The following is a 21,613-nucleotide window of genomic DNA, read 5'->3' on the forward strand; positions in this document are numbered from 1 at the left end:
TTCATCTCGGAAAAACTGGCATACCGTTCAAGTCGATCTGGAGATGTTGCACGGGTAACACAATTTTTCTGTTACTGGCAAGTAGAGAAAAGTCAAAAATTGAATAAAGAAATCTTTAAAAAATCGTTTTCAAAAAACTTGCTTTGCTTTTTTTAAAAAAGTGAAATAAATGCAAAAAGAACGAAACATTCCTGGAACAAAATTAACTGCATCCAGGGGCGGATCTAGGATTTTCTCGAGGGGAGGCGGATAATTCGAAAATTTTGACGACTTTTTTTTAAGTCGACCAAATTGATTTTTTGAGCTCTCCCAAAGCACTGTTTTGCCCCTATTTTTGCAAAATTTTGTGCGCCGCAGGCAAATTTTTGAAAAAACAAGCAAAAAAAGTCGTTTTTGGGCACTTTTTGAAAAATTTTGACAAAAAAATCGCATTTTTTTTGGCGCGCAATCCCCCTTAAATTTTAGAAAAATTTTAGGGTCGGTCGGCCAAAAATGGATTTCTGAAAAAGTATCAAAGGGAGGACCCTTTGGTCGGCAGGGGGTCGAATCCCCGAGGGGGGGGGGCGTCCGCCCCCCCCCCCCCCTCCCCCTAAATCCGCCCCTGACTGCATCATTAGAAACTTTTAAGAGACCTTTCAAAATGCTAAAAAGAAACGGAACCTTTCTGCGGGACCTAAGCCGACAAAAAAACAGACAAACAGAAGTCCGACAAAGACTTTCGACGCGAGGACAATTTTCCGCAGACAAAAAAAAACAGGTCCTGACCGGATTCGAATCAGACACTTGTCTTTATAGGCAGGTGCGTTAGCTCTTCGCCATACGCGAGAATTAAGTTCTGACTTTTGATTTCATATGAACCAACGTGCTATGAACCTAAAATGATTCAGGTGATTCAGTTAAGCTAGTTGTTAGCCCAAAAAAAAACTATATTCCAGTTTGATAACGGTTGCTAATCTAGTAGATAAACATGGATAAATTAGTCTAAATGTAAAAAAAGACAGCATTTGTCTCGACCTACATCTTTGAAACGACATTGGGATAACGACTGAAAAGGCTTCCACAGAATACTAACTTGTACCCTACTACAATTGAGGTAGTCTTTTGCACACACTATACGATATACATCAAATCAAACAAAAAATCCTTATACTATCTTATGTTGTTCAATTTGATTGGCTGAGATAGAGACTTCAAAGTTACAGTGAAACTCAGCTAAATTATATGGAACACAGTGGAACAAGTTATTTTTCTTCTCAAATATGTGAGGTGAGTGAAAACTTTGGAGACTTAGGAATTTTGTCCACGGCATAACATTATACAAAAATAAATGGCCTGATAAAATGGAGAAGATCCCCATAACCGAGTTTTTCGATTGTAAACTTAATCTGAAAATTGGCACGGTAGTTTTCGAGTAAAGTCAAACAGTTCCCAAAAAACGGTCCAAGTTTCAACACTTTTACTTGTTTGAACGCGATATATTTTTTCTAAAAACAAATAGGTGTAAAAAATAGAATGGTAGGCTTTAAACAACTGGCTGCTTCCAGTAAACCATTGAAATCAGATTTGACAACATAGTTACCGAGAAAGGTCCAAAAAACGGCCAAAAAATCAAAAAGAATCATAGTTTTTGAATGCAAAATATTGGGCGTTGCCACTTATGCAGAAGAGATTTACGAAACCTATAACTTCAATAGAACCAACAATCTTAGCTTTGAGAGGATAGTTCTCGACAAAAGTCAGGAAGTATCAAAAACGGTCAAAAAATCAAAAACTTGACTATTCCGAGGGCCATTAGTTTATGTGTTAAAAATAAATTTGGGAAGGTGGTTTTGAAAAAAATGGCATTTGGGAAGGTAGTTTAAAAAAATGATTTAAAAAATCAGAATATGGATCAAATATTCACTCCACCGACTTTTTCGAAGCCTGTAGAGAGTCGGGTAAAGTAAAAGAGATTAGATGAGTATATCGACACACGGTAGAGTCGGCGGTCTTTCTACCGTGAATGGACACCAAATACAAATAGACACAATTTGCAAGGAATAATTAGAATATAACAAGCTGAAGGCATCTACGCTAACTTTGCATAAAAATTGGAGAGCAGTAAGCCAAATTATTTATAAATTATGCATTTCGAAAAATTGCTAGATATACTGAGTTCGAAAATTTCTGAAATCTAGTTTTGATTTTTGTCATTTTGTTTGAAACGAAAAGCTTTTTTTTTCGGTTCATTCAATGAAATAAAAATGCATCAACTGTGTCAACTTATTATTATTCGAATTTCAAAGTACATTCTCTCAAAAATCCGTACAGGTGCCACTGAATGTGACACCAATATTCGCGACTTAGTTTAGAAACAAAAGGAATAGTTTACTATTAGACAAATTCGTAGTGTAATTAGCAACGGAACAAAACTTACGAAGCGGAAACAAAGCCTACAATCTTTCAGCAGACACCAGTGGAGCGAAATAAAAAATTATTTAAAAAAAAACTTTTAAAAGTTTCAACTCCCTCCTGAAATTTCAATGAAAAACGTCTGAAAATATCAAGTTATTGCTTACAGCACAAAAAACATCCTTGATGTGACAACTAAGCCGTCAAAAGTTGAGCAGATAAACTTCAGACCTACAAATCAATTTCAACCGAAAAAAAATTCAATGCATACATGCTGTAAAAAAAGATCCGACCGAGATTTGACCCGCAAACCTGAGGCTTCAAAAGCAATGGCGTTACCTGTATGCCAAGTGCAACTGAATCTGGAAGTTGTCAGAAGGTTGATAACCTTTTTCCTAAATTTTCTTATCAGAAATCAAACGTTCTCATATACTAACAAGACTGCTCGTATCAGGGCGAAGCCCTGAATGTTCTGACTGCCTTTTAAGGTTTATGGAGCAATTAAATGTAATAAAACAAAATCAAACATTTTTTTTCTCTAAAATTTGAATTTTTTAATGAACATTATCCCCCCACACGCCATATAAAGTACAAAAAGATAGCTCCTTGTAACAAATCAATTATGGCTAATAAGCTTCTTTCAACCAATTTAGAACGATTTCTAAGACGGATTAAATCTCCGCTTACGCGTTAATAGCGCGAATTATATTGCGCGTCAATTGTCCCAAATTGGTCAAAATGGCAATCTTTAAACCTTCATAACTTTACGAAAAATGATCACAGAAGAAATATCTTTTCAAATTTAAGCTCAGGACAACAATACTTTTTGAATGATATAAAAAAATTCCGTCAAAAATGGCTAGTTAAAAAGTCGAAATTTGTCTGAAGAAAAAAAACCCACCCCGAGCACAAATATTCCGTTACTTTCGTATCGAAAGTCGGAACAATAATAGCTACCACTTTCCAAAAATGAGTAGGCTTTGCTTCGATTTTAAACTAAATCATTGCAGTGTATATCTTTCTCAAGAATATTTATTGGATTGTTAATGCTGCTTACTAGTATGCTTCTCACCCGTATTTGTTCTTACGAAGCTTGAAAACGTAGGAAGTCGAAAACTACATCCAAAAAAATTTATTAAATAGCTCAAATATTAAGAGAATCAAGACACAATTTATTTAAACTACATAAGAGACAGACAAAAGATGATCGACAAACGATTTGTGAGATATAAGTTTAAAAATATTATATGAGTGTTTGTATACGGGATAGAACATAATCAACCAGAAGTTGATCGCAAACAAGAAATTTGTTGTGCAAAGATTTCGATTTTTGGAAGTACGAGAGGAGTTTTTTTATAAGAAATTTTTTATAAAAGAAAACGCACACGAATGTACATATTTACAGATAGAAAAGGCAGCACGCATTAAATAGAATATCAAAATCAAGCATTATTTAGTTTTCTTCGATTCCTCTGATTTTTGGTTTTCGTCTATAGCGACCTTCACTTTCTTCACAGTCGGTGCAAAGACTCTCCTACCCGACTTAATGAAAAACCTCAAGAACATCAAAAAGGTCACTATTATAAAACCGAGTTCAATTTTGTGATTGACGGGGTCAATTGCTCGTTTTTTAAACGAAGACGAAGGCAGCTCCGTGAGTTCAAAAACCAAATCTTTCAGTGCTTTGATCTTTGACGTCTGGTGCTTTCTAACATCGCTGATTTGCTTTCCGAATTCATCTTTGCGTTCAAAAGCAGTCTTTAAGGCGCTTTTTAGGCCGTTTGTTGTAGTGAAAAACGGCCATAGGGTGATTCCGACTCGGCTTTTTTCGATCGATCGAGCCAACGCACTTTCTCTCCAATAAACATCAAAACAAACCAGAATTCTCTGGTAATACATAGCGATTAGCAAATTGTCTAAAGAACAAGTACCAACGATAACCATGACGGCTTTTTCGGTCATTATCGAATGAATTGTCATAGGTGTGATCAAGATTTGCTTATTGGTCGGTATCTCAGGCAGAGAACCGTTGGTCCAAATAGTTTTGAAATCGGGCTCTTGGGTGAAAGCGTCGTGAAAGTATTCCCAGCCTAGTTTATGAATCAGAACTTCTTCGCCCGTAAAGTAAGCAAAATTCTCAACTCCACTATCTCCAGAAGACTCACTAACTGACGCTTTCATAAAATTCTCGAGTCGGTTGCTTTTTGGTTTTCCCTTTTCGATCAAATCTGTTTGTCCAAGTGGCAGAAAATGTTTTGTTTTCTTATTGTATTCCAAAAAAGGCGGCAAAAACGAACCAATTCTTGGGTACGAGGACCATAAATGGAGTAAATTTGCGTGTGAAATATTGGTCTTCAGATCCATATTGCATTTGTTCCCAATGGAAACAGCCATTCTTACATCCGGTAGGTTCTTGAACATAACAACTATCAGCTCGTGAATAAAGACTTTCAGAAAGTCAGGAGCGAAGCTGTAGAACACGTTCGGAATAAACGAATACTCCACTCTAACCTAAAAGAAAAATAACTATTTTTAATTTTGAACAACATAAATTGTTAGCTTCATTCGCTCAACATACTAATTCAGTATGTCACTTAGACTTATAGCTATTGAATATGGTTCAAACTCGACTAACGATTTTGGAAATGATTGAATGATTATTATTTGAATCTAAGAAACATTTATAATTTGATACTTGAAGCTGGAATCGCAAACTGCTGTTATACCTGATTCGCAGTTGCCTGTGGAAAGCCAGAATTGTGCATCAGAATCACCGGAATATCATGCGTCTCCGCTACTGCCGCTGCACATGTACTATACGAGTCGGCGATAACAAGCTGGACGCTCTCTCGTTCTAACAGTCGTTGAAGTGTCTCGGCAGAGCGAACTACTTCGTCCATTCGGTTTTGAACTTCGTTGCTGTGTCGGGTTAGTAGTCCGACTCCAGTCGTTTGCAGTGATTCGTTTAGCCACGACTCGGTTGAAAAGACCTCGACGTTTGGGATCTTGACTGTCTCGGCACATTTCTCATCAGTCACGAAGAAATAGTTGTTCACATCTTTGTTGGCGAGGTTATAAGCCACCGATTTGCTAAACAGATGGACCATGTTGCTTCAAAGTATTCTAGTACATTCACTTTTTGCACAAAAATTACCCCATTATTTTAACCGCCTAATTTTTCACTTCTAGGTGCCCCAAGAGAGCCATTCTTGATTTAATTGAAATGTCTTGTATCTAAGGTAAATAAAAATAAATACATTATTAAGAACCTTTATTACACTCCATCAATATCAATAAGTTGCGATTCTGAAGTGCTTAAACATTGTCGGAGAATGTGCTCAGATATGACAAATATGGGCGATCTGCTGGAATCTCTCTCCCCTTTCAAAAGAGGTGAAAAATGTCTTGTTAGTTACATGATCAGAATGCAGAAAAAATATACACCCGGTTAAAGCTCTTTGATTTCAAAGAACAATTTATGATTGACAGTTTTTTGACAACATTACTCCAAATAAAGAAAACTGGATCAATGGGAAGTTTTTTTATTCCGCTGGGAAATCTAAAAATTTAAATCCACTTTCAAAACTAGAAGTCGATCACGTTTTTCGCGATCTGTACACTTGTGCTGTTCGATAGAGGAGTTTGCCTTCCTTTTAAAAAGGAAATGAACCCAACTTAAAACATAGGCGCTACGCGCAATACACCGAAGGCATAGAAACTGAAGCAAAAACCAAACAACTTGAACAACTAATAATTGAAGAATAACAGTTCTAGAACAAAAAATCGTACTAATACATGTATACACCAAAATTTTGCTATATCGAGAAAGAGCCTAAAATAACAGTTCTAGAACTAAAAATCGTACTAACACATGTATGGGTTAAATTTTTGATATATCAACGAAGATCATAAAATAACACTTCTAGAACTAAAAATCGTACTAACACATGTATACACCAAAATTTTACTATATTGACAAAGGGCCTGAAATAACAGTTCGTGAGCTTAAAATCGTACGAACACATGTATACACCAAAATTTTGCTATATTGGCAAAGATCATGAAATAACAGTTCGAGAGCTAAAAATCGTACTAACACATGTATACGTCAAATTTTTGCTATATTGACAAAGATCATGGAATAACAGTTCTAGAGCTAAAAATCGTACTAACACATGTATACACCAAAATTTTGCTATATTGACAAAGATCATGGAATAACAGTTCGAGAACTAAAAATGGTACTAACACATGTATACAATAAAATTTTGATATATTGACAAAGATCATGAAATAACAGTTCGAGAACTAAAAATCGTAATAACACATGTATACACTAAAATTTTGATATATTGACATAGATCATAAAATAACAGTTCGAGAACTAAAAATGGTACTAACACATGTATACGCTAAAATATTGCTATATTGACGAAGAGCCTGAAATAACAATTCTAGAGCTAAAATCGTACTAACACATGTATACACCAATATTTTGCTATATCGACAAAGAGCCTGAATAAACGTTGTAGAACTAAAAATCTTACTAACACATATATACACCAAAATTTTGCTATATTGACAAAGAGCCTGAAATATTGACAAAGGACCTGAAATAACAATCGTAGAACTAAATGTCGTACTTACGCATTGTAGATCAATTTCTATAAAAATGAACAAATAAAGAAACAAACATACGCAATCACGTGACATAGCGCGATATAGTCCAGCCCACATGATAATTGATAACTGTGGACGTTATTTGTCGACACTTGACAACAGACAACATTAAAAAAAAAAAACCCGTTACACGATACCATAACACCTTGACTAAAGTCTTCGGTGTAAACAATAGCCCTATGAAAATAACCCAATTACAATATGAAACTTATTCGCAACGGTAAGAGAACTAGATCACAACAAAAAAAACTCCAACAAAGGAAATAAAAAAAACGATAGTTTTTTTTTATTTCAGCCAGAATGAACCACACACCTGGATCTCAGGCAAAACTTACCCTCACATTCCTTTGTAGACAAAACACTCAAGTCAATCTTGTATAAAAAAAGCTGGAAATTTATTGATTTTTTTGACATCTTTAAAAAAATACGTTATACCATTAATTTCAATGGATTTCAATTTAAATTGCTCCTAAAACACACCTAACTAATTAAAACTTAAACTGCTTCACGCATTTTTAGAACAAAAACATCAGAAATCATGCATCCTAAAAAAAACTAAAATTATTGCAAAAAAATTCCAGCAGAAAAATTCGAAGTTTTTATTTCTTAAAAGAAGCAGAATAAGTCCAAAAAAAACACTGAAAATAACTACTTCAAAAAATCTTAAAATAATTCAATAGTTGTTTTCAATCATGTTCTATTAGTGGAAAAACACATCCAGAAAAACAATCGATCGCCGTTAAGGAAAAATCTTTTAATAATAAATAAGCAGCAACTGAGCCGACGAAACTTAAAATTATTTCCAGTAGAACCGAAAATATATTTGTTGTCATGAAAAACTTTAAATTATAAGATCTCTTCTAAGAATTTTGGCATTTTGTGCAATCCGGATTAAAGTTTATACTTCCTTTGAACTGACCCCAAATTAGGTCACTAAGCCGATAAAATATGAGCTGAAATCATATGAGCCGAATAAAGTTTTAAGCGAAAAAAGCAAACAGCAAAAATACGAAGTCAAGGACAGTAAAATTAAAAACTACAGGAGTAATCCAAAACACTCAAAGCAACAACATAGAAACTTACGTAGAAAAAAATCAATTCTGCGATGTGGTAACTAAGACAAAACATACGCAGACAAACTACAGGCCGACATTTTTTTGAAAAGGAATATTTCCAGTTTTAAGAAAAAAGTTCCTGGTCAGACTCGAACCCAAGACCTTTGCCGTCCCTGGCGTATTCTTCACCTCCAGGCTAAGTGCCGGACACGCATAGATACAAGTAGATATTGAAAAAAACCAAAAAATGAATAAAAAATGTTTCTTATCTTTTTGCAGAAGATTTCTTCACCACTTTCTTTCGCCACGGCAGAGTGCTATATAAAGCTCTCAAAAAGAGTATTCTGGATAAGAACTAAGTTTTTCGCAACTCCAAGTTTTTCACTACTCTTTCGCTTAACTCACTCAAAAATAAACTAGAACGCAAGGAAAACTTTTATCAAAACGCTTTAAAAACATTCGAATCACAATTGAAAGGACTTAAATAAGATACATCGCTCGAGCCATTCCGATGATGTTTTGTAGCACCTGATTCTTCATGAACAAAAAAGAAAAATCTTGAAAACACCCGAAGACAAAGTAACTCCATTTTCAATGGTCGAAACAAAAATTATCAAGACCTACATACGTGAATATAAATTCACTCTTTTACACTTAATACAAATTGAAAGCAATAAATCGCACACATGAAGTTGCATCTAGTGAAAAAATGGATTCATTCAAATATAATAACATTTCTGGATTGTTTAATTTGACAAATCAAAAAATGTTAAAATTCATGCTTTGAGCACCTTTTTTCAGCATTCAAAGTGAACCTTTCGTCTGTTTAATAAAAAAAAGTGGCAAGGGTCAAAGCAAAATTTCACCGCAGAAATCAATAGACTTGGAAATTGTTCACGCATTTCAATGTACTTCCTCAGCGGGTCTTCTCAACCGTTTATCCATTTTCCTAATAAATCAGCAAATTTAACTCAGCAGTCGAATTGATTGATTATCCCGGCACCTGAACGTTGAAACAAGTCAGTTCAACTGCGTGCTGCATACGAATACGCATTGTTTTGTCGAACCAAATAAAGCCTCAGGCATTTTGCATCTAAGAGCAGTCACGCTCACCCGTGATAAATTTTTTTGATTGTGTCAATAAATACAGCTTACTTAACGACTTTAACACCAACGCCCCTCCCAATTTATGGGCCTACTATATATTTCCAAACCTTCTAGAAAAAAAACAAGGATCAAATAAACTAAGTACTACCTTCTATTTTATCGCTCGCAATTACAACGTGATTACAAGGCTTGTATGATACTTATAAAATGAAAATACCATAAAAATCAAAGTATTTCTAGAAATTTTCAAACTGATTTCAGCAATAAAATGTAGATCGCCCGAAGAAATGAACTGACCTGAACTCGATATCGTGTCTGCACGAAGCAACCACTACAATAGTTACAGCGTTAACCTCCGTCTGCAGCAAAAATGCACCCACCAGAAGAAGGGGCCAAATTGAGACAAACGCGGCAGCCATATTTCGGCAGCTTAAGGTGCTTCAATTGCTAATTGAGCTTCTGATTGTGCGTTACTAAGTTTTCACGTGGTGTATTAAACTTGGTTTCATTTTTATCTAAAATGAAGGGAAATGCAAAATAATAGAGGATGAATAATAACAGTTTTTCATTTCAGGCATTTTAAATGGATGGATTTCGCTGCATTTTTTTTTTAATTGAGTATATAAAGTTTGATTACATTTCCAAAAAAAACACCTGGCTTAAAATAACGGTTTGAGTAAATCAACTAAATATGCAAAAAAACTGGATTGAATTTTTGCAATTTCCCTATCCGAGAAAATATTGAAACTAATGGCTTGTTCCCATAAAATGCAAAGCTGTGATGAAGACAAACACGTAATAAAGCAAGGAAAATCAAAAGAAATTTCACAATTTTGAAAGCTAGCTTGATCATTCCACGTGATGTTTTCTTCATGTGGCATACAGCTAAGTGACATAATTGCCCATCGTCAATGCTTTATCATTATTTGGACAATGTTCAATATTGATACTGACAAAAAGAAACTGAAAAAAATTGTGCAAAGGTCTCCAATAGTAACTATTCATGAGATGAATTGTCTCATAATAATTCTCTTCGAACAACTCGAAAAATGATTTATAGTCATCAATCCTTTTTCACTCAACTGTCATTTTTTCAGTATAAAATCTTAATTTAATTCTTATAAATATTTTCATAGCATTTGGTTTTAGTTGTTGAATAAAGAAGCGATGCCAAAATGCTTCCGTGCTTTTTAAAAAATTGCTACCAATTTAAAGGTAAACAACTGTTTCAATTTCAAAGATTCATGACTTTTCAGAAACTCGCTTTTAGGGCGGTCTATTCGAAGTGAAAAGAAAATACATGTCATTTAGGAGGCACATTTTCAATTCCAACTATCTAATCGAAACGAAATGTAGAAGAACCGTATTAGTAATTGACTTCCAATTGTCTCAAATCGCCCCATTTCGTTCATAATTAATTTTCTTTTCAATTAATCGCCCATAATTTGAAACAGTTATATCATGATCTGTTTCAAAATATCAAGGCAAAAACTCACTCCTTCTGGTTCGTATGATAAGTCGTTATTCTTTTCCATTCGGAGTTCACTTTTATTCAGTAACAACTCGTCAAAAATATATCCTCAAGACGCTGTATCTGATGTGTCCGTACCTGGACGGAAAGCTTTCTATGTCGAGAAAATTTTGTAAGATCTGATGAAAACCGGATCTTAACTTGAGCAAACCGGATCCCATATTTCTTATTAGGATCATATATTTTCTTCCGCAGTTAATCCTTAATTTTTTACGCAATTACAGTTCTCGAAATGCGCTATTTGCTCTCTATTTGGAAATTGAAGGGAAAACTAAAGTAAAACCACAGCAGTAATGTAGCAGATCAAATTTTGAGCATTTTTCCTGAGCACAAAAAAAAACTAACAACGCACCTCGTTTAAACTAAAGCAGAAAATCGAAAATTATTAGAGACAAATTCCAAAGTAAAAACCATGAAACTAAACGAACAGCCAAACCAAGTAAAACGAGCGGACCAATTTTGTAAAACGAGCGGACATAAGGTTGTACAACTTTAAAAAATGCTACGAAAAAGTCAATAAAGAGCTATAATTATGATAATACCCAACAATTTTTACTGCTTTGTACTTGAATTAAGCAGATATTTGATTCTTTTTTGAAAACAGTAGCCTCGATCTTTAACACAACTTACGCTCTCTTTATAAAAAAACACGAAAGCAAAAAAATCAAACGTAGACAGATGGGAGAAGCGGAGCACCACTTGCGATACGACACAAACATAGCATAGCAAGCCAGCAGACAAAAATGAACAAAATCAAATTAGTATTTAAAAAAATTAAAATAATTTCAAAATTTGGTCTCAAATGCTGCTCAATTTGAGGAAGCACTTCCAGCAAAGCAACCATTGACGTAAATAAATTCAGAAACAATTACCGAGCGTAAAATTTGTCGTCAAAATTACCATTGCGTCGAAAACAAAATTGATGTCATGAAACACTTTCAGCTATGAAGCAATAAAAAATCCATGATTTTTATCGTTTTGCGTTTTTTCGGATGCTGGGCTAGTTAACTTATACATTACAGGAGTGAATCGGATGCTGGGTTAGTTAATTTATACATTACAGGAGTTAATCAAAACACTTGCAACTACAATGAAAAATATCTACAGTACGATAAAACTCTGATTTGCGGCAATTAAGCAGACAAAAAAATAATCAGACAAATGATAGACCGAAAATTCTTAGAACCGGAGTATTTTCAGTTCAGTTGTATCTTCAAAGAAAACTGGTTCTGGCTGGAATCGAATCTAGGACCTTTGCCATCCCAAGTTTTCTGTCGAAGCAGAAGAGTTTCAATTGAATTCAATAAGTTCATATATATCTAAGTTCATTCATAAATGCATCAAAATGTATGAATGCACATCTGTAGTTATTAAGAGCATTTTAAGACTTTTTCCTGAAAAAAACAATCCCCAAGACCTATATTAGAGTCCTCGCAACGTTCATTACTCTTAAAAATCTATTACCTTTAACCTCTTTGAAAATCAAGAAATTTTAATGATTGACACTTTCTTGAAAACTAACCCAACTGACCATAAGACGGCTGCAAAAAAATTCAAATTAAAATCCATTTGCGAAGCTAAAACTCAATCGCGTTTTTCCGCGCTAACCAAACGATTGAAAATTAGCCTTATTTTTCGAACTGCAAAAAAAATTTATTTGAGCGTTAAGACGAATTATGAGCGTGACAACTTTAAATTTTCTAAACTAAAACGACTTAAATAAATTTCTTCATTTCGTTCACTGCCAAAGCTAAAGCTTCGTTGATTTGTCATACGATTCAAATTAAATTTCTCTTTTCTGGAAATCCATCCTTTCAAAAAAATAGATAAAACAGAGATATGAAAAAAGTAATTCTTATGATGATGATATAACAGCAGTCTCTATCAAATTTACCAAACAATTCAACATTTTCAACAACACAATAAGTTCAATTATATGCACCAAAATTAGACATTAACTTTTAGATCAGAAACCAATTTTTCAGCATAATTTAATCAGCTATTAGAGTTCAACTAAGATAGCGCCATGCCATGGAATTAATGGCAATTGTTTTACTTTTTAACAGTCATTTTGCCTCCACGTTCCTAGTTTGGTAATTTTAATTAACATTAAAGCGAATACTTAATGTGATAATACAGCAGCGGATTAAGTCGGTAGTTTTGGCATCTGTTTTAACAATTAACGTTTGTGTTGTGGAATTAGTACGTAAAGCGTAAAAAGAAGAAACAAAATCATTCTTCGACTTGGGTCAACTCAAGGTCAAGGTCAACATCGTGGGCCTGTAGATGTTGATCTTCTTATCTGGTCTGGTCTGTACTTTAAGACATCTGGCAGTGGAATCGATCAATTCTCTTCCACCAACATCAAAGCAGTGAGGTATAAACTACATATGACCAGACCCTAAAGCACAAAAACAAGAACTAAATATATGAAAGATTTGCAATCTGAGATGCTCGCCAATTACTTCTGATGGTCTGATAGTGTAATTATCATAGCCAACAGACAGTCGGAAAGAGTCAATGAATGCAAGGAAACATAAAAAAATACTGACACATTTTTTGAAAACCTCAACTTACGAAACTCAAAGCAAGAAATATAGGGCCTTGAAGCTCTTTAAAAATCAAGAATTTAAGGTTGACACTTTTTTGAACACAGCCAATCGAAGATTGAAAAAGAGTAATGAACGCAAGTAAACATAAATGACACTGACTTCGTTGAAAAAATCTCAACTTATTAATTTCAAGAAAAAAATAGATGCGCTTTAAGCTCTTTGAATTGCCAGAACGATTTATGATTGGCGCTTTTTTCATAGCATGAACCCAACGAGAAAAAACTGGATCAACAGGAAACGTTTTTATTCCTCAGGAAATCTACAAATTAAATTGCACTTTCGAAACTAGAAAATGTTCACGAATTTTTGCGCCATTTGCCCGTTCGTATTTGGAGAGTGCTATTTACGTCACTTTCAGCAGATGGATTTCAATTGAGTGCATCAATATTTTAAGACTTTTTCCTGAAAAAAAAATCAGCAACACCTATATAAGAGTCTTCACTACGCTCATTACTCTTAACTTTGATGGACACTTTTTTGTTAATATTAACCCAATTTGAGAAAACTGGATCATTAAGTAAAGTTTTGTTTTGCTGGGAAATCTGATAATTAATTTCCATTTTCGAAATAGGAAGTCGATAACGTTTTTCGTGACCATTACAATTCTGCTGTTCGATAGTGGAGTTTGCCTTCCTTTTAACAATAGAAAAGCCAGGAACTTAAAGAGAAATCACAAGTCAAACCGCGAAAAACCAATATTGAGCGTGAACAATTTTAAGACTTTTCTGGAAAAAAATCAGGAGGACCTTTATAAGAGTACTCACTACGTTCATTACTTTTAAAACTTCTGCCATGTATAACTACCCTAAAAGTAGCTCTAAAAGGATCAAAAAGTGAAGAAAAAAAAAGAGAATACTAAGTTAATCTAACAAAAACTCTGCAATGTAACAGAATCCAACCCACGACGTGAATTCCGTTTCGCACCGTTGCATTTACACCATGGGCGCTTAACAAAAATTCAACACTAGGAGCCCAGTTAAAGCTGAAGGTACCTGTTTGGCAATATATATATTTTTACACCGAAGACTTTAGTCAAGGTGTTATGGTATCGTGTAACGGGTTTTTTTTTTAATGTTGTCTGTTGTCAAGTGTCGACAAATAACGTCCACAGTTATCAATTATCATGTGGGCTGGACTATATCGCGCTATGTCACGTGATTGCGTATGTTTGTTTCTTTATTTGTTCATCTTTATTTATTTAATTATCTGTTCTTCTATTTATTTAATTATGTTTAGTTTGCTTATATTTATTTATAATTTATGTATGTACATATTTATTTTTGTTTATTTTTATCACGTGTTTTGTTTATTTATTTAATTATTCTTTCTTTCATTTAGTTTTGCTTTTATTATTTCTGCGTGTGTATTTATTTAATTTATTTATTTTCATTTATTTATATTATGGGTCTGTTTGTTTGGTTATTTGTTCATATATATTTTTCATGTCTATTTAATTATTTGTACATTTCACTTTTGCTTTTATTTATGTATTTATTTATTTATTTATGTATTTATTTATGTATTTATTTATTTATTTATGTATTGATTTATTTTTTTATTGCTTTTTATTTATTTATCAGGTGTGTTTTGTTTATTTGTTGATATTTATTTCTATATTTATTTAATTATTCTTTCTTTCATTTACTTTTGCTTTTATTATTTATGTATGTGTATTTATTTCATTTATTTATTTTCATTTATTCATATTATGGGTCTGTTTGTTTGGTTATTTGTTCATATATATTTTTTCATGTCTATTTAATTGTTTTTAAATTTCACTTTTGCTTTTATTTATTAATATATTTATTTATTTATGTATTCATTTATGTATTTATTTATTTATTTATGTATTGATTTATTTTTTTATTGCTTATTTATTTATCAGGTGTTTTGTTTATTTGTTGATATTTATTTCTATATTTATTTAATTATTCTTTCTTTCATTTAGTTTTGCTTTTATTATGTATGTATGTGTATTTTTTTAATTCATTTACTTTCATTTATTTATATTATGGGTCTGTTTGTTTGGTTATCTGTTCATGAGATATATATTTTTTCATGTTAATTTAATTATTTGTACATTTCAGTTTTGCGTTTATTTATTTATTTATTTATTTATTTATTTATTTATTTAATTATGTATTTATTTATTTATTTATGTATTGATTTATTTTTTTAATGCTTATTTATTTATCAGGTGTATTTTGTTTATTCGTTGATATTTATTGCTATATTTATTTAATTATTTTCTGTCATTTAGTTTTGCTTTTATTTATTATTCATGTATGTATTTATTTATTCATTTATTTATTTATGTTTATTTATTTTTGGTTTGTTCGTTCATTTGTTGGTTTGTTCGTTCATTTATTTATTTATTTAGTTAGCGTCTTTGTTGTTTGATTGTGAAATTTGATGTTTTACTTCTTAGCTATGTAGTTAAAAGCAAAAAATGATTTTCAATTTATTGTTCTGTTTAGGATATTTTCAGAAAGATCTGTATATCACCAATTAGCGTACAACGATTTACAGGGAACGCTGCCAACGAGATTTGTCCACTTGCTTTTGGGTTGCAGCTACATCAAAAATGATTTTAAATTATTTATTTTAAAGATTTATCTATAGTTATATCTGTCCGGTAATTAATTTTCAAATTTGCTTTTGTATTTCTCAAAAAAGAATTTGTTGGAGCGTGGACTCAATAACGTAAAGCAAAATGTTAAATTTTATGTTACTTCTATTTTCAGTCATGTAATGGAGCCATTTCGACCCACGGGCATTGCAAATGATGACAACAGTTGCTATCTCAATTCTGTTCTTCAGCTTTTGTTGTCAAGCGCTTGCATCAGAGATCGGCTCAGTAGACTTACTGAATTTGACTATGGTGGCGTGTTAATTTCAACTGTGAAAGAGATATTTTGTCAAATGCTGTCCACAGAAAACTTTTTCATCAATGCGTCTACTTCCAAAGTTAAAATTCTCCAGCATCTTGATTTGAATTACAGCTTCTCATATACCTATGGACATCAGCACGATGCTTCCGAGGTACTACTGTCAATTATCAATGCATTTAAGTCTGAGGGCCAATGGAATTTCTTTGAAATATCGTATTCAGATAATTTCACGCGTTGTCTGTGTAATGTGTCATGGAGAAGACCTGAAACTACTTCTGCGTTAGTTTTAAGTCCTCCACGCAATGGTCAACTTCTGCAGGAGCTTGTGGTCAATCACTTCGCCAACCAAGCCATTAATGTAACATGTCCAAATTCCACGTGTATCTCAGAAAGGGCAATAACAACTAAAGAACCAACCCATATTGCAAATACTGTTATTTTGCTGATTGCGCGTTACATGTTTGTCGCTGGCAATCGCGTTTACTCTAGAGCAGAAGTCACAATTGGTGAAACAATCGAAATTGGTGGATGTGATTACGGAGTAAAGGCTGCTGTTATTCACACGGGGTCTTTTGAATACGGTCATTACTTTACTGTCATAAAAACCGCTCATGAGTACCTTTGCGTTAACGATTGCACCATATCGCACCACCATGTCCCTGATGTTATTCTTTGTGAAAAGAAAGATATGTATCCAACACCCGCTGCCAATATTATGCTGCTGGACAATTTATCAAATAACACTTGTGGTAATGTTAAGAAATTAACAAAGTCAAAGATGGATCGGAAAGTGTACCAGGCAGAATGGGCACGAACGAAGCGCGAGAAGGCGAAGACAATAAACCACACAAATAGTTTGTCGCAAAATTCAGTTCCCAGTCACGTGGATCTAACACCAGTCTTCATTGAGTTTGATTTGGCGGCCACAATTTTTGATAAAAAGAACTCAAAAAGAGAATACAATCGGCAGCGTTTGGAACATTTGCGTAAGAGTCCAACTTTTGTGGAGCAAGAGCGCGTATCACAGCGAAAAGATTCCATTGGTCAAGTGCGAACTGACCGCAAGCAAGAATATAATCGACAGCGATTGAGCAAATTACGAGTTTTGCCAAATTTCAAAGAACACCAACACTTGTCAAGAAGTAACGAACAATATAAGATTCTAAAGACAAATGTTGTTAAACAACATTTCCGAAATAACCCCCAGTACGAAGCTATAAATCGATTGAGAAGTCAACAAAGAATGAAGATTCCTAACGTTCTTGCTAAAAACAAAGAGATGGCTTCCAAACGTGCCAAATCAGCAAGAGTGAAAAAGCGAATTCTCAGTCGCAGAAAAATAAAACCTAGGCAAAAACTTCCGCCGAGTATTAAACAACTAGTGAGAAGGTGGAACAGAAAAATTTTAGACAGTTGCCTCCAATTTGTTTGCACATGTTGTTCTCAGCAAAAGTACAGAGACCAAGTAACACCAGTTACGAACAAGACTGGTTTATTTCAACGTTGTTATACTGATTACATGTCTGTTGATAACATAGAATGGATATGTGTGTCATGCTCTCGTCAAATTAGAAAAGGCCTAGTTCCAGAAATGGCTGTTCTTAATGGTTTTAAATATGCAAGTATTCCGTTACAGTTCTCTGTCACCAGACTCGAAGAGTTACTTTGTTCTGCGCGTATTCCTTTCATGAAAATATTCTCAAGGCCCAGAGGGGGACAGTATGCTTCGAAGGGTGCTGTTGTTAATGTCCCCAGTAACATTGACCATACCCTCAAAATATTACCACGCCCTGCTAATGACAACTGTTTGCTTGCCGTTGACTTGAAGAGACGCACAACTGATAAAACTACTTACCTCAGTCGATATATTCGCCCTAAGCTTGTTCAAGTTGTTAAATTATGTTAAACAGAAAACGACGTTCTGCGAGGTCTGTGTTTTGACAAATCAAAACACAGCGTATTTATGAAATACTCATCCGAGAAGACACCCGTTTCAATAAGCGCGGCACCAAAATCGGATAAACGGGATCCAGGCCAAATGGTACTGATGGTTGGCAGTTATACCAAAGTCAGTGGAACGTCGTCTGTACAGCATTCATGGCAAAAATTTGAAAATCCCAATTTGGTGCGTGCAGTATTCTTCTTACACACATATATATCCTTTATTGAGGTGGGAATAGATATTTATGTTTAGCCCATTGTTTAGATCACTGATTTTTCAAATATGGATGCACTTGTCGACAGGGAAGTTGCCTTTGACTGCGTAATTATAAGCAGAAAAGTAGAGCATCTCCCTAATCACGAGTTGAATGAATTGCAAGTTGCCACCAAGACTGGTGAAAGGGTGACTGTCAATGTCTGGGACCCTATACATGACATCCACACGCCGTCACCGTCAACCATTGTCACAGTAGACGGTCGCGTGAAACTGTTCAACGAAGAACCTGTCGTTAACGTGAGTTCTTGCTAAATCAACTTTTTATATATTTTGCATATGTTTTCTGATATTCAATTCAGGCTCTTTCGATTGTCCCAACAATGGACTCCAATGGCGAATTCGAAAAGGTGAAAGAAACACTTGCCGATGATGCGGTCTCTTGTGTTACCGAAGTTGTCCAAGTTGTGTCGTGGGGCATTCAACAATCGAACCACGACACCTGCTCCTCGTGCAACATCAAAAATGTTGAAGTCATTGAACTTAGCAAGGTGTGTAATTCAGACAATGCTTTTGTATTGCATTGAAAACTATTGTATCGTTGTTGAATAAAAACTGAAATCGTTTTCGGTTGCAGGGAAAAGTTCTGAAGTGCAAGAATCCGGCATGTGGACTTGTCAGTCGGGCACCAACGCCAAAAGATGTTGCACACGTTGTTATTAGTGACAAACGCCGGTTTCTGATAGATTTAAATCTTTTTCCCGCTCCATGCACAAACGAAGTAAGCCTGTCTGAGTTCTTTCTCGAGAACCCGTCCATTACGCTCGAGTTCACCCAAGGCGTTGTATCACGTTTACACACCGCCTATTAGTAGTACGCTTAAGACTGCTTTACACTTTCTGGATGTCTGGTTGTAGACAAATTTTTGTTATGTCTCTCAAATGTACTCAAATCGTTCATATGTACCTTGTTATATTTTTGATTGACTAGCAGTAGATGAGTTCTTTGTGATCATTTTCTTTGAATCTTTTTTGAAATTTACCATTACTGCATTTTATTCATTCTCTTAGAGGGTCACAGTTGACAATGCAGGTCACGTCGAAGAGTACGAGCATTTTGGACTACGTGTACTATTTTGGTGTATACATGTGTTCGTACGATTTTTAGCTCACGAACTGTTATTTCAGGCCCTTTGTCAATATAGTAAAATTTTGGTGTATACATGTGTTAGTACGATTTTTTGTTCTAGAACTGTTATTCTTCAATTATTAGTTGTTCAAGTTGTTTGGTTTTTGCTTCACTTTCTATGCCTTCGGTGTATTGAGCGTAGCGCCTATGTTTTAAAACGTACTGATGCGAAAGGTTATGCGTTGATTTAAAAGTGAGTGAAAAGGTAGAAAAGTCGACATTTACTAAGTCCATAGACGATTCCTGTCAAAAGAATGGAGTACGGAGAACACGCTTTTGCAGGGGAGATTTAACCTCCGTTTATTAAACTTCTTTAATTTCAGAATTGGCAAGCTCGTTTTTGAGAACCGAAATAAATCCAAAAACGGGTCGAAAGGTCAAGTATTTATTAAGTCCATAGTGGATTCTAAACCAAAACTGAAAAAACTCACTTATCCAGTGGATACAAATACAATTGGTTCGTTCGATTGAACCCTCAATCTCATATTTGGCACCGTAGCATTCGAGAAAATCAAACAAATTCCAAACGAACAAAACTGTCCAACGATGCTTTTCTACAAAAACTACAGTTGACCGCTATGAAGAGCAATTTTCTAGCACACGTTCCTTCGATCGAACCCTTAATCTTAGATTTGACAATGTAGTTTTTGAGAACAATCAAAAATTTTCCAAAAAACAGTCAAAACTCGAAAAATAGATTTTTCCTAAGTTTCAACTTGCTTGTGTACAAAAACTAGGACGTGGTGCTATCCAGAAAAAAAAACCCAGCACCTTTTATTTCGCTTAAATTTTTCGTCTCAGATTACTTATCTAGAAAAGTTAAACCGTAGCCAAAAAACAATCAAAATGTCAAGAATTGTACATTTTGCAAGGAAATAACTTCTTTCATAAAAAAATAGGACGCCATCTCTTTGGCATTAAAAATTAACAAAAATGTTTTTTAGATTAATACAATTAATCAAATTAACCTCAGATTTGAGAGGATAGTTTTTGAGAAAAAATTTCCAAAATGGTCAAAAGTCAAAACTATTTTTCTACCAAAATAAGGGCATGGCAGCTTATGCATGTAAGGTCTCGAGAACACGCTCTATTGATTGATTTCTTAATCTCAGATTTTTCATAATAATTTCGGAGAAAAAAAATAGTCCAAAATATGTTTCAAAAATTCGCCCACAGAAAAACTTTTTTGCTGAAATTTTCTATTCCCATAATGGCGCTAAAACTCCAGAAACCAATTTTACTTTAGTAAAATTTAATTTTTACGGCTTCAATTAAGAAAAAAATGAGCTATTGTAAGCCTGGGCGCTCAATTTATTTGCTCGAAATTAGAACAAAATCAGAAGATTCAAATCGATTTTTCTCGACACAGAAATTTTTATGGAAGTTTTTTTTATGTCGTTCGAATCACGACTGAAAGGGCTTTAAAAAAGTATATCACTTAACCCAGACGATAATTATTTTTGGTATTACGTGAAAAACAGAAAAAAGTTAGAAAAGGATAGCCGGTTGCTGTTCCGAACACAATTTCAGAAAAAGAACTTTTTTATTCAAGTTGGTCTCTTTTTGTACGTAGTGTCCTGATACAACTATACGAACGCACATTAAATTAGTGAATTACTCAAAAACGACTCAAAAAACTGAATAACCTCAAAAAAATGAATAAAAAACCAAATAAACGTTTCGAAAAAAAACTTTACTTTTTTTTTCAATTTTTTGCACTAAAATTCAAATAATTTTGAAAGTTTTTTATCTGGAAAGAGCTAAATAAAGCTTCCAAAACTAGTTTTTCTTCTAGTTAAATCAATTGTTTTTACACCTAAATTGCTAATTTTCGTATATAACGAACGTTACTCGATCGCTTTACTCGCTCGAAAATAGACGAAAAATTCAACATTTCAGACCGGTTTTTCTTGACACTAGGAAAATTTATTGGGAATTTTTTAATGTCGTTCGAACCACAACTAAAAGAGCTTTAGTATGTTATATCACTCGACCCTGTCCGA

The 21,613-nt window shown here is 34.0% G+C and overlaps 2 protein-coding genes across 2 annotated transcripts in view; both read right to left on the minus strand.

Annotated features, from left to right (window-relative positions):
- The window catches only part of LOC134840490 (Bardet-Biedl syndrome 1 protein homolog), a gene marked incomplete in the record, with an annotated part of 512,639 nt that overhangs the window by 55,422 nt on the left and 435,604 nt on the right, over window positions 1-21,613 (minus strand).
- Window positions 3,522-21,613, minus strand: part of LOC134840491 (uncharacterized) — a 453,696-nt gene continuing 435,604 nt past the window's right edge. The window contains exons 2-4 of the mRNA XM_063856325.1: window positions 9,531-9,746; window positions 5,118-5,481; window positions 3,522-4,902 (exon numbers count right to left, since the gene is read on the minus strand). Coding sequence (XP_063712395.1) covers window positions 3,841-4,902; window positions 5,118-5,481; window positions 9,531-9,652 — 1,548 coding nt within the window. The 5' untranslated portion in view covers window positions 9,653-9,746 and the 3' untranslated portion in view covers window positions 3,522-3,840. The remainder of the gene's footprint in view (window positions 4,903-5,117; window positions 5,482-9,530; window positions 9,747-21,613) is intronic.

This window comes from Symsagittifera roscoffensis, chromosome 2 (assembly GCF_963678635.1).
Source record: "Symsagittifera roscoffensis chromosome 2, txSymRosc1.1, whole genome shotgun sequence".
Lineage (NCBI taxonomy): Eukaryota > Metazoa > Xenacoelomorpha > Acoela > Convolutidae > Symsagittifera > Symsagittifera roscoffensis.